General features: G+C 43.3%; 1 protein-coding gene across 5 annotated transcripts in view; it reads left to right on the forward strand.

Annotated features, from left to right (window-relative positions):
- Nucleotides 1-16,478, forward strand: part of PEAK1 (pseudopodium enriched atypical kinase 1) — a 114,840-nt gene that overhangs the window by 66,368 nt on the left and 31,994 nt on the right. For all 5 annotated transcript variants that reach the window (XM_080626311.1, XM_080626312.1, XM_080626310.1 and 2 more), the window contains one exon: nucleotides 10,122-13,397. In XM_080626311.1, coding sequence (XP_080482437.1) covers nucleotides 10,234-13,397 — 3,164 coding nt within the window. In that variant the 5' untranslated portion in view covers nucleotides 10,122-10,233. The remainder of the gene's footprint in view (nucleotides 1-10,121; nucleotides 13,398-16,478) is intronic.

A 16,478-nucleotide genomic window follows, 5' to 3' on the forward strand; every position in this document is an offset into this window, starting at 1 on the left:
CCTTCCCTTGTCTCACAGCACTGGGTAAGAATTACAGTGGTTTACATAGTTGATGAGTTTCAACATCTCTCTTTGAAAATGAAGGTGGTTTCTTCTCTCACGAAGTAAAGTGAGCAAATTCCTTCGCTGCTAAAACCAGTCACTGAATATAAAGATAAAATCCAGTTCAGATTTTCTGTTACGTTTCCTTTTGGATTCCAACACAGTGTTGTGTGGTGGAAAGCTGTGCAGGGTAATGCATAGAGAAAGCACAGAGAACACAATCCGGGTGTCCTGGGGTGTTATCCTAAAAGATGGACAGGCACAACACTTACTGATCAGGATAAGTAACAAACCAGTTCCTGTTTATCATGAATGCTACAAGCACCCAATTTCAGTATCTGCCAACTCCTTTAATGACTTTCACCTATGATGGTGCTTATTACCTAACGCTTTCTCATCAGTCCCATGTTATGGGGATGGATTCTAGGCAGTGCCTAAGGACTTCCTGTCTAAGCATGTGTTGTAAAGCGTTGTTGTTTGCTTTTTAACTTCAACACTAGTAAACAGTAATAGCGTGAACCTTGTGCCTTCCAGCTCATCTCTCCATCTCACTGCTGTGGTCTGTGACTGCATTCATCACGCCTGGTAAAGCGGCTTACTGGGATGAATTAATGACACACTAATTAGAAGAGTGACCTGAGTGAGAATAAGCTGCATGAACCAGCTTTGATGGCCAAAAACTTACCTGTAGCCAGTTTCTCAAGATTATCAGAGAGATCTTCCAATTAGAATGGCTGTCTTTGATCATAGATGCAAGGAACACGGCAAAATGACTGCACTGGGTGGAAGGCAATGGGAGGAGATGGTTGCTGTGGAACAGGAAACTGAAGGAGTTTTTAAAGAGATTCAAGCCCTTTCCAGGCACTTGCTCCACCCAGAAGCAAATGAGATATCAGCATCTGGCTCATTTTCCTTTGTATTTCCCACCATAAGCTAGTAACATATGCATCTTCAACAGTTAAATTGGTTAGGTTAGTTTTAGAGAAACCTCTTTGTCATCTTCTCCTGATTTTTCTATCTCGTAGCATGACAACATCCAAACAGCTCTCATCTTTTGTAAGGCTTCCATCTGGCTTCTTCAGCTCTGCAGTTACCGTCACTTTATGCATCGCTGTGGATTTGCATGGATCATTGCAAGACGTGCTAGCATAGGGGACAGTCAGTTCATAGCCCAAGATCCCAGTTTCCCAATATCAAATGTGATAGTATAGTCATAAAAAGTCGAAATGAACACAAGGATGGTTCCAGGGCTGAGGTATAAGCCTGGCACAAGTGTGATAAAGTGTGGGAGGAGGAGAGAAGGGCTTTAGGAGATAATGAGATATTCGTCATATTTCACCATTTAGCTATTTTGCTCTATTAAACCACTGACAGTGAAGAGGAGGCTCAGATAAAAAAGGAAAAAACAGAATCCTGTTGTTATCAAAGGGATTGATTTTCAGAAGGGCCTTGCCAAAGGAAGGCTTACATAGGTAAAATCCTGAACAACAGGGACATGCCATACAGAGGGGGAAGGGATAAGGGTAATGCAGGTTGGATGGAAGAGCACAGACCCAGAATCTGTAAGGGAACATCTTGTGTTCTGTGGTTCTTTGGTGCATCTCTGGTGAAGCAGGAGATGGGATGTGGGAGCATGAGGAGGCTGACGGCTGGTTGGTCCCTTGCAGGCAGCATGGCACCAGGCAGTGGTGGCTCTGCACAGGCACTGGGGCCTTCACGCTGCCCAAACACCCAGCATGGACAATAGAAGAATAGTGTGAATGAGCAAGTTTTCTTCTCAGTTCTAACAGATGATGCTTTGGGTAAGCACTGCGAGTGGAAGCTTTGTGTACACCCCACCTAATACAACTCTCAGTGTCTCATCCTATATATAAGCATCTAATTGTTTTTGCTAATCCAGCTGATCTCTTGATCTCAGTGCCAGCTTGGATCAGAAAGCACTTCATATGGAGTAATTTTCTTTTTACTAATTTAAATATGCTACATAGGGTTTGTTGCTCTGGTTTTTTTGAGATAGACATTAAATGGAAACACACGGTCTATCTTCTTTATGTGATGCATCACTTAATATTGTTTTACTTGTCTCAATCCTAAACTAAACTATCTAATCTTTTTGTTTCACTTAATACAGAAAGCTTTTCATCCCTTAAGATGTTTCTGTGGTGGATGCATTTCTTCCTGACGTGTTGTAAATAGAACTGAACACAATATTCAGTAAATCACGTCATTGATTTTCTTACAATGACAGCATGTGATCTGCTGGTTGCCTTGTGTATTCTGTTGCACCATTTGCATGTCCTGTAGTGAGCAATTGTGAGACCTTCTTAAAAACTCCAAATAAAACTGTGCCATTTCTCTTTTGCCCATTATTTCACTATTTGGTAGGAGGAAGAACAGGTTTCCTTCACAGAGATTTTGATAAAGAAGCATTCCATTGGTACTGTCCTTAGCTCCTTGCTGTGCTGATGCCTGCTTCCAATAAGGGACCCCACAATTCCATGTGTAGCTCAGCCATGTGGCTCTCGGGTTTCTCCACAGTGCTTGGCTTTATGCAGTCCAACCGTACTGCTGTTGGTCTTCATTTATCATTTATTCTTAATATCTCCATTTTTTATAATGGCTGATGGGGTTTTAGTTTTGAACTGATTTCTCTCAAGCCCTTATTCAACAATTCATAAGGCTCTTGTAGAGGGGGTTGAGTCCAATGGGGAGAACTGGTTTCTCTGCAGTGGGTTTTATCTTCTACAGTGTAGCTGACCTCTCACACTGCTGCAATCCATAGTTCTCTCCTAAGTTGCCTGCTCCTGATACTACAGAGTTTGTTTGCCTTTGGCAACTTTGCAGTAAGATCCTTCATATCCTTTCTGATGTTACTTGGTATTTTGCTGTCCACAAGTTACTTTGCTAAACTGAAACTGGTATATTTATGGCAATTGTGGGTTTTGCTGCATCAGGGGTTCAGCATAAGGATATCTGCAGCCAGAGGTTGCAGTGGTCCCAGGGAGAGTTTTAAGTAAACTAAAGTTGCAGAATTGATGGAGTCAATAATACAGTGATGATACACACTTACTTCACATTCAAGCTGTGCTCAGCAGAGGGCTAACCACAGCCCTTACTGGGGTTTGTAACTACAGAAGCAGTATAATACTTTTCAGGTATTCGTATTTTGTTTGTTGTGAAGGCATGCTGGATAGGTTCAGTAAAGGTTTGGTAAAGTTTATTCTTCTGCATGTTTTCATGTGCTTAAACAACAAGCAGAAAAGATCAAAGGGCAGGATTTCAAGTGAGCCTGGGAGAGGTAAATCCAAGATAATTCTATTGGTCAAGGCACAGGCATAGCAGTGCAATCTGAATATGTTGTGAAGGGCTTAATTCTCATCCTTTTGCTTAAATAGTGTTGGGGAAAACTTAAATGTGCTGAAATTGGGGATTTTTCTTCATTATCATTATTAGCATGCTTGCTCCTGTCAGCTGATGCGCGTACCCTTAATGTGCTGCTAGAGCCTGGCATGTTGTACACAGCCTTTTTTAGGAATTAAGGTAAACCCAAACTGTTCGGAAGTCTGGTTTATCTTGGGGGGGGGGGGGGCTGTTAATAAAGTACAAAATGAAAACTAATTTTGTGTGCAAGTAAAAGCACCCGTAAAGAATGTACTGTGCAGCCTTGTCTGAAGGGTCACTGTAATATGAGCATATGTGGCCATTACAAATCTATCAATGCCAAATGATGATTATATTTTTGCAAAAGGAAAAATATATATATATATATATTTAAATAGTTTTATCCAGTTAAGAACCTCTTCTAATTATTGGAACTCAGAAGAGTTCATATTCAGATACATGCCTTAGCTGATCTGTTGGGCCTCGGCACCAGCTATGAGAGCTTGTCCTTATTATTGTTTCTTGTCTTCTCAATATAGTGGTGCAGAATCTAATCAGATTAGCTGGGCAGATCCTGAGGATATTTCTTGCCTTTCCCCTGCTCGGTGGCATTACCTCTTTGGGTTAGGTAAATTGCAAAGAAATGCCTGTTTTCTTCTGAAGCGTTACAGATTGTGTAGCCCTAGGCAGGTTTTGCTCCAGTTCGTTGGTTATCTCTATCATGTTTTATTCTGACAAGTTTTAGGTAAAAAAACCCAAACATATTCAAGGGTTTCTTTCACTCACTCAGTTTTATGAAATGTTTATGTAATTTAAACTCTTTTTAAGGAGAGAAAATAGAGTGTGTGAGCTTAAAACCAGAAATAGTTGCAAGTTGTTTCCCTGATTTTGTTTTATGCTGTCTTGTAGCAAGTTTGCAACTAGGTTTTCTCTCAGTCCTTTGGGTGGAAGTGATTCTGTTGTCCTCTCCATCCGTCATACCCCTTCAGTCTCAGCAGCACAGCAACACGGTGCTGAAGAGAGGTTCTAAAGTAAGTTGGCAGCTTTTCCCGCTGGGTCATTGCTCAATATCACTGCAGATTCATTGCATTTTCTGCAGAGCTGTCATTTCATGGCGTTGGACAGTTACCAGGGCACTCGGTTCTGACTGGGTGTTAAAAATCGCCAACCTATCTTCAACAAGATAGAACTTTGCTTTTTTAACAGCAATGATCATGCTGAGCATTTATGGAAATTTCCATCTGTGCTGTCTGCCACAAGCATGGTTCTGCCCTGTTACAACAATGCTCTGGTGTTTAGTGGATATTAGTTCACTTTGAGAAGAAAGCTGCGGCGCTCCGTGACGCTCTTGGCCATGATTTACTTCCGCATTTGTTTCCTGGCATAACTTGTGTGAAGTGCAGGGACTGAACTGGGCATCACATTTAAGTGTCTGTGTCTTGATCTTCCACCAGCCTGTGAGTCACTGCTCCTCTCTACGAAAGCCAGTACTGGAAAATGCTCATTCAACTTTGTGAAGTGCTCAGGGATCTCTGAGGGCACCGCTCACGGGTTTTTACGTCGATATGTTAGATTTGATTTCCAAACTCTGGTACTGTATAGCATCTTTCTCTCTTTTCTGCTTGCTCAATTTACATTCCATTAGTACCTGCTGCGGGATTGTTCAAAGCACAGTGCTCCCGGGTACTGAATGCAAACAAGTGTGCTTCTCCACATGCCTTCAAATTGGGACCGTGACTTCTCTGGCTGTGCAGCATTGGATTTCATGATTTAGGGTCCTTTCTAACCTTGCCCGTTCTATTATTCTATGCATCTAATAGATGCTGCAGGTAGCTGCACTTGGGGGCTGCTTTCCTTCAAAGGGGGACAAATGATGTAAAATTTCAGAAGAAATTATTCTTTTATGGCATGAAGGACAACATATCCCCTAATGAGCACATCCCATTCCTCTGTGGGCCCAGTTATGTGGGGTAGATGGCTCAGCAGCCCTGCATCAATAAGTTGACGCGCAGGGAGATGGAGCATTTGCCCATTGCCACCCAGGCAGGATGTTATGTGTGAAGTCAGAGCATTCCAGGTCTTCCAAAAGGTCTCTTAAAATGTTTACAATTGTATTAAAGTTTAAAAGAAACAGAAATCAGATCCTGGCAAAGAATAACCATCACTTTGTTCTTGTTACGTTAGTCCTTTAGTCTTACACTGCTGTTTATGATGATCAGTGAGTGTCCAGATCTCTCTAAGTGCTTCTGACAAACCCACGAAGCCATAGTGGTTTTGTGGTGTTTGGGCACTCCTACCTAGCAAACCTAGGTTGGATTCCCATTGCTGCTGTTTTCAGTCTGAGGACATGACTGTCAATGGGGAGAGGTTTCTAGGTTCTTCAGTAGCAATTTAATGGACAGGCTGATAAGAAGGCTGATCAATGCAATTTATTCTGTAGCATAAAACCTACGGGCCCACTTTCATGGATAGCAATGCTAAAGCTAAATGCCTTTTGCCTGGAGGAGGACAAACAAAAGGAAGTATGTCCCAACTATCGGGAGATCTAAGAAGAGATCAAAGTGATAGTGTTACAGTACAAATGGTGAAATGCACACTTGTGCATGTTGCTCTGAAATATAGCAGGCATTCATTTAAGGGGAGCTCTTTTGCAGGATGCAGCATTGAAAACACATGTCTAATAGGTGCATTCATTTTAATATGCTCATTCATTGAGCAGGCCTGATTAATTAGTGCATGTCACCATCTGGTACTTACTGAGACTATTCATTTTTAAAATGTTGAAATTGTAGGGAATGTTGCACACCAATTAAGTTCCTTTTAATTGGATTACGTTAGTATAAAGTATTGCTGGAGAAGGCCTTCATTGTGATGCAGCCAGCATGCATCTAAAGGAGACCTGCCAGCCTGAAATTACTTAGAAAGGGAAAATGCCTCAAATGTGTGTTCATCACTATCTTTGTGCACTCAACAAAGATGATGTCAACAAAAATCCTTCTGCATTTCTGTGCAGTGAGGATATCTCAGCTGATTACTTCTTCATCTCTGCACTGCAACTCTTGAGCCTGTCGTCACCTCCCTCTGACCTGGAAAGTGAATCATGCCTTCGGGTTTCTGTGTGTTTGATATCAGCTAAACAGGGCCAGACTGAGCCCTCCTGTGTGCAGTTGTGCATCTGCTGAAATGAGGAGCATTATTCTCATTTACACAAAGAGTGATTTGGCCTTTAAAGCCGATAAACTGTCTGTGCTGACTCAACCGTTTAGTGAATGAAGTATCACGATCTGCTGGCTGCAGCACCACATTAGGAGCAGAACTTGTCTGTCTGTGCTTGTTCCTGTCACTGACTCACTTGGTGAATGTTAGCACTGCAGTGTTTCCATGTATAAATCCTGAATAGTTATGTTTAGCAACTTACATGAAAGGCTTTGAGATAGAGATGAAATGCACAATGTTGATAGTATGTATTTACCATTAACGCTTTCTTTAGAAGCTTAATGCGGTTTTGTACGTAACACCTGAGGTTGTTACTGTCTTGAAGTGAGTTCTGTCATCTGAACTCCTTGTTCCAGCAGAGTACGCAGCCCCGTTCCTTAGCCATCGCGAGAGCTGTCATGGAAGCAGGGAGTTAGGAAAGAGACCTAATGCCAAGAGATCTGATGTGTGACTGCCCGGATCTCTTGTTGACCACCTTTGTACTGGAAAGCAGGGTTAGGGTCTAGAGAGGAGCAATGTGAGGGTGTTTTATCTTGCTGTGCTTGGGTGCATTTGCCTCACCTGCAGCGGGCTCTGCTGCCCCCTACCAATCCGCAGCCGCTGTTAACAGCAATGGGAGCCGCGGCCTGAACCGTGAAGAATGCTTTACATTTTGTTAATACCTAAAGATTTCATTTCTGTTATCACTCCTGATCACCCGTGCTGTGATTCTGACTCACAACAGGGAATCTGCAGCCGAAACAGCGTTCTCGGTAAAGACAGAGGAAAACCTCAGAAAGAGCCTGTTTAGTTTTACAGCGATGAAGGAAGTGTCTGAATTTCAGAATGCAAATTACGTGTGTAGACATGTAATGGTCACAGTGACTTTAATCTGTTCAAGCATAGGAGCACTTCTGATTTCAAAGTATAGAAGAGGCACAAAGTGGGAATTGTTTTGGCTGTTTTCTTAAGATCCATTTCCTCTTGTCGGAAGGTGCATGTTTCCTGTGGTACAGCTGCAGGAGCTGCTCATCCTGCAGGTGCCAAAGCCAATTCAGTGTCAAACATGCTGCTAGAGAGCATGGTTGTGTTTAAATCCTTTCCATTAGGTGTTGAAGAGTGAAAGTCCTAAAATATCCATACATGTCTTATGTATTTTCTCTGTACAGTATATGTGCCTGCCTTTACACAGACATGTCAACGTTTGTTTCAGCTATAACCTTGACTGGCTGCATATGGAACTTCCGGGACATGGGATGCATTTTTGCACAGAGCTATGCCTGTGCCATAGTTTTAACTCCAAGCAGAGCATTGTGTGGTGGTTCTGCTAAGTGTCCTGTGGTTCACATTCATCTGTCGAGCTCAGTGCTTGTTTGGGGTAGAGGCAAATCAGTGTCTTTGAGCAAAGCAGAGTGAGCCCAGCCAGTGGTAAAACATAAAGACGTAGTCAGCAAAGATGTGCAATCGAGTGCTTCCTCATCGCTACCCAACAGTATTAGCAGAAGGTGCTTAGCTTGGAAGGCCATGGAACTGTCTAGGTTGTGAGAAGTTTCTAGAGCAAGTGCAGTTTATGCCATTTCGGAGAAATAATATCACCCAGTTAAATCCTAAAACCCACACACATGCACTAACCCCTCTGCTCACATTGTTTGTTCACAGGTTGTATGTAATGGAGAATAGCTTTTCAAAGCAAACGTTTAGTTGAGGCTCTCATTAGTGTAACTTTACTCCTTTTATGTGTTAAATAGATGAAAAGGAGCTAACCAGAGTACAGAATTCCAGCTTGTGTGCACTCACTCTCCGATTTTAGGAGAATTAGACCTTGGTGTAATTTTTCTGCTTACAATATATGGGCTTGCAAAGTGTTGAAGCAACAGATGTTGGCAGAGCTCAAAAAGAATACAAAGACATTTCAGTCTGCATATATAAAACAAAGGCTAAAGTTTGGGCAGATCTCTATCTGGCAGACTTTCTATCTCTTAGGTCATAGAGAGAAAGCTTTTGGCACTGACTTTCTGGCAAAAAGCTTTGTCTGGAAACATATTTAGTCAGCATATGAAATATGATAGCCCTGGTACCACAAATGTGTCTGAAGATACTCTAATAGCGTTAGGCTTCAGCCCCATCTGGTGTTGGAACAGGATTGCTATATTAGTTTTCCAGCATAGGAGAGCCCTTTGCCAAAACACAGAGCAGTACGTGAGGAGACTGACAAATCCATACAAGTGCCTGGTTTACTAATGGCTTCTATTGTTTGCTGCACTGATGGAAACCAGTTGTGCCCATGGTGAATTCCAGCACAGGCGTCCTGCTGCTGAGTTACTAACCACGAGCTCCAGAGAGAGCTGCCTCTTTAACTGAACAAGTTTATTAATGCCCTTTCAGTGTACCTGTGTGAGCGGCAAGTAGATTTTCACCTGAAGCCTGTAAGAATAGGAACTGATTGATTTTCAGTGCCTGTGTTTACAGAAGCAGCTGTGGACATACAGAGCCTTTCACCTCAGTCAAATGCCTCCAATAATTTGAGTTATGCAACAGTGACGAAGAGACCAGACTTGTGGATTTGGCTTAGAAGGCTTAAAATCCTCAGGCATTAATTCATGAAACTTTCAAATCCTGGCTACTCCAATGACTGTAAAGCACAGCAGATTGGTGTTTGCTTTTTACTTCAGGCTGATCAGGTCAGGAAATAAAAAGGTTCACTCTGAAAGAGGGGTTCAGTTCTTTTTCAGTTGTTATTTCTGGAGGGCTGAGGTAGAAAAGCTGCACGTGAAACAAATCAGGGACTAAAAATCCATAGCTTTGTTTTGAGGCTATGGGACTGGTTTCTGCTACTGGTGAAAGCTAAAGGAGAAGAAATGGTGACTTTGTGGGAAGGTTCCCCAGCATCTTGGTGTGACTTTTCTAGGAGGGCAGTGCAGCCCGAGTCTTCAACCCAATACCTGTCCCGTTATTATGTGACTCTGATGGGAAAAGTGCTGAAATGGCAGAGTTTGGGATTGCCTGAACACATTTTGTCACTTCAGCTGAGGTCGTTCACATTTGAAGCTAAAACAAATGATCTCAATTGCATTTAGGAGAGTAAACATACTCTTAATTTCCTGTCTGGTGTTCAAGTGCTTATGTTGAAAGCGATGTGCGCTAATCTTTGCTTTTATATCCTCTTCCTAGCATTTGTTTTATTGGGCAAAATTAAAGGTCAATGGTCCTGAACTAGTCAAGAGAATTATTCTCAGTTCTCAGTCGCTGTTTCTCTCTCTTGCTCTGCTTTCACTAATATAGGGCTCAGCTGCCAAAAGTTTAATTCTTATAGACAACACAAATGATATTTACAACTCTGTCTGCATTTCAGCTGCATAGTTTTGTGAACATAGGTAAAATAAGCTAGCACGAAGGCAAAAGGCTGCTTGCTTGTGCCAGCCGGTTCATAGCATAGAAAATGGAAGTGTAATGATCAGCCTGTGTTTTCCCTGTTCTTATTCTCATTCTCTTCTGTGTTTCAGAATGATCACTGCTCAAGCCAGGAGTCACACTAAGTGAACAGAGTGGAAACATATGGGTGGAATTCTTACCATGCACTGAAGCACACAGCAGCCAGCGCCGAGCTCTGGGAAAATGTCTGCTTGCAGCACTTTCACTGAGCACGTCTGGAAACCTGGTGAGTGTAAGAACTGCTTCAAGCCCAAAAGCTTGCATCAGTTACCCCCCGTGTCTGAAAAGAAAACCCTCTCGCATGCAAATCTGAAAGCCAATGCAAACCAAAGCAACAGCCAGCGTGGGAGAAATACAGGCAGCTTCCGACCGCCCGTGGCAAAGAAGCCCACGATAGCTGTGAAACCCACCATGATGGTAGTAGATGGGCAGGGTGTATGTGGCGAGATCAGCACACCGGATCATTGTGAGAATAAAGCAGTGCCTGCAGGCTGGAACCGAAACAAAGCTGTCTTGAACAAAAAACCACTGAACAATAATAATGAAGATGAAATTGAGGGTTATAGCCATGTTCATAGGCCTTATGGCAACAACGATGGTGTAGGCAAGATACCAAATAACAATAATAATGGACTGACAGAAGTTTTGAAGGAGATTGCGGGTTTGGATAGCACACCTCAGCTGACGGGAAGTGAAACCAACTCGAGAGAAACCTTCTTGGGGAGAATAAATAATTGTTATAAGAAGTCATTGGAAAGAAAGCTCCCTCCAAGCTGCATGATGGGTGGAATGAAGGATTCGCACGGTAAGCACGTTATTCTGAGTGGAAGCACTGAAGTCATAAGCAATGAAGGTGGACGTTTCTGTTACCCAGAGTTCTCCAGCGGAGATGAGAGTGAGGATGACACGTTTTTTGGCAGCATGCAAGAAGAGCATGAGAGCTGGGATGAAAGTGATGAGGAGTTGCTAGCAATGGAAATTCGTATGAGGGGCCAGCCTCGCTTTGCTAATTTTAGAGCTAACACCCTGTCTCCTGTTCAGTTCGGTGTTGACAAGAAATGGAATACCGTGCCCCTCAGAAACAAGTCTCTCCAGAGGATCTGTGCAGTAGATTATGACGACAGTTATGATGAGATTTTAAATGGTTACGGGGAAGAGGCTGTGATTCTTTATGGGCAGGAGAGCATGCAGAGCATGGTATCTTCTGATTCTACATCCCCTGATTCTTCTTTGACAGAAGAGTCTCGTTCTGGAACAACCAGCAGCTCTTCACAGAAGCTCTGCAATGGAGGGCTGTCTCCAAGTACTCCTCAGGACCTCAAACTGATTGAACCCGAATATGAAAGTCTTTGTGACAGTCAGCAAGTGAAAGATGTGTCAAAGGCCCCCCGAAATGTGCCGAAAAGTCTGGAAACTCACAAGGCAGTCCTTGCACTTCGACTGGAAGAGAAGGATGGGAAAATTGCTGTGCAGACTGATAAGCAAGAGAATAAAGGTCCTTCGGATGTTGCTGGTCAAGCTGTAACTATAAATTTGGTGCCTGTGGAAGAGCAAGCTAAACCTTACAGGGTGGTCAATATGGAACAACCAGTTTGCAAGCCATATACCATAGTAGATGTATCAGCTGCCATGACCAATGAATGTAAGGAGAATCAGCCTGAAACCTCAGAAACCAAAACCACATCCTCTAACCCAAGCTCACCAGTAACTCCAGGCACACCTATTACATCCTCTGCCGCATCGCCTGTACGAGTGAATGCTAACCTGAAAAAATCCAGTGCAATCAGGTATCAAGAAGTGTGGACTTCTAGCACTAGTCCAAGACAGAAGATACCTAAGGTGGAGTTAATTTCCAACAGCTCAGGACCCTCTGTTCCCCCCAGGAAGACAAGCCACAAGTCAGCTCCTACTTCGCCTACAGCTACAAACATTTCTTCCAAAACTATCCCGGTTAAGTCTCCCAATTTATCTGAGATAAAATTCAACAGCTACAACAATGCTGGCATGCCACCTTTCCCTATTATCATTCATGATGAGCCCACCTATGCTAAGAGTTCCAAAAATGCTATTAAAGTTCCTATCGTAATCAATCCGAATGCATATGATAACCTGGCTATCTATAAAAGTTTCCTGGGGACCAGTGGGGAGCTGTCCATCAAAGATAAAACTACCAGCGTAATAAGCCACACATATGAAGAAATAGAAACGGAAAGCAAAATGACTGAAGCCATAGGAAGTAAACCCAGTGAACTCTCCCAAGCGAAGGGGGTGGCTAACAGCTCTGAATGCAGGCTGGGTTCTGTGGCTCAAAAGGTCCAAGAGTTTAATAGCTGTCTCGGTAAAAGTCAGATATCGCCACAGAGAAGCCATAGTTCTGACCACAGCTCCCCACCAAGGGTTCAGAAGACAACACAAGAGCCTGCAGCAAAAGCAGACCTAAAGCCAGAGGCTTCTTTTGGCAGCAGCAGCGGCAGAGAGAACGCGAGCACGGTGCTTTCACAGATCGTGGCTTCTATCCAGCCCCCGCAGTCTCCTCCTGAAACGCCTCAGTCTGGACCCAAGTCCTGTAGCGTAGAAGAACTGTATTCCTTACCCCCTGATGGAGATGCTACTAAAAACACCCTGGTACGACCCAAATCTCTGTTTACATCACAGTCTGAAATAGAGTCGTCCAAGATGGTGGAAAACACTGCCATTAAGACGCAGAAAGATTCACTTTCACAGCCAGCTGTCACTCACTCTCCAAAGCCAGTGAGAGCCTCCCCAAACACCACAAGTCCCAAAACAGAGCAAGCACCACCATTTCCTCCTCCTCGGTCTACTTCTTCACCCTATCACGCAAGTAACCTGCTGCAAAAGCATTTCAGCAACTGGAGCAAACCAAACAGCCCCACTAGGTCAACAGAGGCCGAGTCAATCCTTCATTCAGAAGGGCGGCGAGCTGCTGATGCGAAACCCAAACGCTGGATATCGTTTAAGAGCTTCTTCCGCCGCAGGAAAGCTGAGGATGAGGAAGACAAAGAGAAGGAACGAGAGAAAGGAAAATTGGTGGGTCTCGATGGAACTGTCATACATATGCTCCCCCCTCCTCCAGTTCAGCGTCATCACTGGTTCGCTGAGGCCAAGTCAGACTCCAGTGAGAAGCCGTCGATCGTTTTCATGTATAGATGTGAGCCAGCACAAGCTGAACCAAAGGCTGAGCATCAGAACAAGAGTGGGGTGGAATCCGCTATTGCAGATGTGCTAGCGAGAGACAAAGGAGAAACACAGGAGAAGTCTGCAGAGAGCTTGGATCAGAAACCAGTGAGCCATTCATCACCACCTCAGATTCCCAAGAAAATCCCCAGGTACTGCTCATCTTTTTTAGTCACTTGCCCATTGTGAACTGCCCTGTATATACTGCTGAAAAGGGGAGAGGCTAAGGAGGTTTATTACATGAAGTTTAAGTATATTTATATCAGGTAACTTAAAGCATACTTTTAAAATCTTTGAGTTACATTGGATATCAGAAAAAGCTAAGGAAAATGGGCTAGAAAGAGTAGCTGGTATTTGGAGTTTGCGCTGCAGGTTCACTAATATGTCACAATAGCCGTGTTACATTGAATCAGATACATTTCCCTGAATTTCCAGTTTAAGAAAGGGTTCCTGCATTATAAGGAACTAAAGACTTTCTCTGCAGAAATAGAAGGCAGCTATTGAAAAATATAACAGAAATGAAAAGGTCTGTGACTCACCAAAGGTGGTGTGCTAACTTTATCTTGCATACCCAAGAACACAATAGATACAAATTAACTTGGTGCCACACTGCAACATCCCTGCAGCACTCCCAAAATAAGCCATGTAAAAAAAGTAATAATAGAAATAGATTATCTATAAAATACCTCCATCTTGCAAGGCGTTTAGTGATGAATACACTTTGTCTCCTAATTGCACTGCATTCAATAGGGCTGGTCGCTCCAGTTAAGCCTGACAGTTTTGTCTGTGGTTTCATCGACACACTTGTGAGGTGGGCTGATGTCAACCTTATGAAGTTTAACCATGCCAAGTGCAAGGTCCTGCACCAGGGTCGGGGCAATCCGAGGCACAGCTACAGGTTGGGCAAAGAAGAGATTCAGAGCAGCCCTGCAGAGAAGGACTTGGGGGTGTTGGTCGATGAGAAACTGAACATGAGCCGGCTTCAGTGTGCGCTCGCAGTCCAGAAAGCAACCGTATCCTGGGCTGCATCAAGAGGAGCGTGACCAGCAGGTCAAAGGAGGTGATCCTGCCCCTCTACTCTGCTCTCATGAGACCTCACTTGCAGTATTGTGTGCAGTTCTGGTGTCCTCAACATAAAAAGGACATGGAACTGTTGGAACAAGTCCAGAGGAGGCCACGAGGATGATCAGGGGAGTGGAGTACCTCCTGTATGAGGACAGGCTGAGAAAGTTGGGGATGTTCAGCCTGGAGAAGCAGCAATGGGTTTAAACTAAAACAGGAGAAGTTCAGGTTAGATGTAAGGAAGTTCTTTAAGGATGGATTGCCCAAAGAAGTGGTGAATGCTCCATCCCTGGCAGTGTTCAAGGCCGGGCTGGACAGAGCCTTGGGTGACATGGTTTAGTGTGAGGCATCCCTACCCATGGCAGGGGGTTGGAACTGGATGATCTTAGGTCCTTTCCAACCCAAACCATTCTATGATTCACTGTTTCAATTTCTGTGGAAGTATTTGACCATTAGATGCTTATTTTACTCCTATAAGTCTGTGGCAGTTGAATGTTTCAGGTCTGCCTGTTGGTTTAAAGGTGTTTGTTCCCTTATCAAGGGTACACATGCTTTCTTGGCTGTCTCTGAACACGAAGCAGTGTGTTTACTTCCAGATATGCATTGTTTTCAACATACCACTGAGTTCCTGCAGTTCATGGCAGCGCATAGCCTAAGAGGGCTGGAGACACTTGTTGCAGTCAGTCCCATGGGCAGAATAGGCATTTCACTGAGTAGAGACCACAGCTGTGGATGTATCCGAATGTCTTCCAATGTTGCTATACACACCAATTCCAAAACAGCTTCAAATTTGCATTATTTAATTCATTATAACAATAACCTAGTGATAGGAAATGAAAAATATTGTGAAGTTTGAGCTGTGAGTGAGTCTCAGAAAATGTATCATGGCTGAAGCGTTCTTTAGTTTTCTTTCTCCATTGTCTATACAAGAAAGTTGCAGTGAATTTTAGTTAAAATGGTTTTAAAATTGACTTAACTAATAGAATCCTCTTTGTGAGCACAGTTCAGAGTTTACCAGCCACCGATTGCTGCTTGTCTTAAAGAAAAATAACTGTTCAGACTAACCCAGAGTGACCATTTGCACCAAGTAATTAAATCACTTTTATATCACCTCTTGGGAACACTGATGTAGCATTCTGATGAAGATCAGGACTGCTTTTCAGACTGTTTGCCTTTAGGCAGAGGTGGACAGCACTGGGGTTTTTAATATAAGGTGGAAATAGTGTTTATCATAGTATGATGTAAAGCTGGTGTCTGTAGATTTACATTTGAAGTAATTGCCCCAAATACGAGATAGGATGCTCTCCAAAGCCTCAGAGTACTGCCTGTTGCTACAGACTTGGTCGAACTGCAGTCTCAGGGTCAAGCGGTTTATTTTAAAAAGGGAAAAAAGGTACCTGAAAATTAACAAATTGGGTTTTAAAAGTCCCAGTACAAATTGTGGGGCTGAGTTTCAGAAACACGAAGCAGTGATGGAGCTGTAAGCGTTCAGCATCTCTGCAAGACGTAAGGTACCACAATAATACAGGGGTGTGGGCAATGACAAAAGGAGGTGCCCCGCTGTTTACAGGTTAAGGCTGAAAACTGGGGACTATACCCGGGGCTGGAATAACCCTTGATAGGAGTCTAATCAATCTAGACCTACCCTAAATTAAATGGGGAGAAGTAGGTAACTTCAGAGAGCAAGTTAAAGAACTGGAGACGTTTGTGTCCTCAACCCCCCTTTAAAAGAACCCGTTTTTTCTGTTACCTCCAGGAGAAGCTAGAGTAAATGGGCTTGTACCAACATTTTTGTTTCTAGCAGCATTAGCATCAGGAGGTGCACTTGCTCCCACCTCCTTAGTGCCTCACTCTTGTGCTGGCAAGACGGAGAGATTAATTGTTGCTAAAAATCAGTACTCACATCAGCTTTATCACTAATTGGAATTAAAATGAGATGGGTTTGGAGCACCACAGTTAATGATGCAGCAGTTGTTCTCAGCAAAACCTAAAATTTATCTCTAAAAATATAACGTGCTATTTTTGCCTACCTCAGTGTAGTTGATGAGGTTGGTACAGCACAGCGTGGCATCCACACAGCACAAGTTTAAACAAAAGAGATTCATCAAAGGCTTTGTTATCTAGTGGATCAGGCTGTTGCTACTGGAATTTCACAAGATAAAGGCTTCTCT

The sequence above is a fragment of the Psittacula echo genome, assembly GCF_963264785.1.
Source record: "Psittacula echo genome assembly, chromosome: 10".
NCBI classification, from domain to species: Eukaryota; Metazoa; Chordata; class Aves; order Psittaciformes; family Psittacidae; genus Psittacula; species Psittacula echo.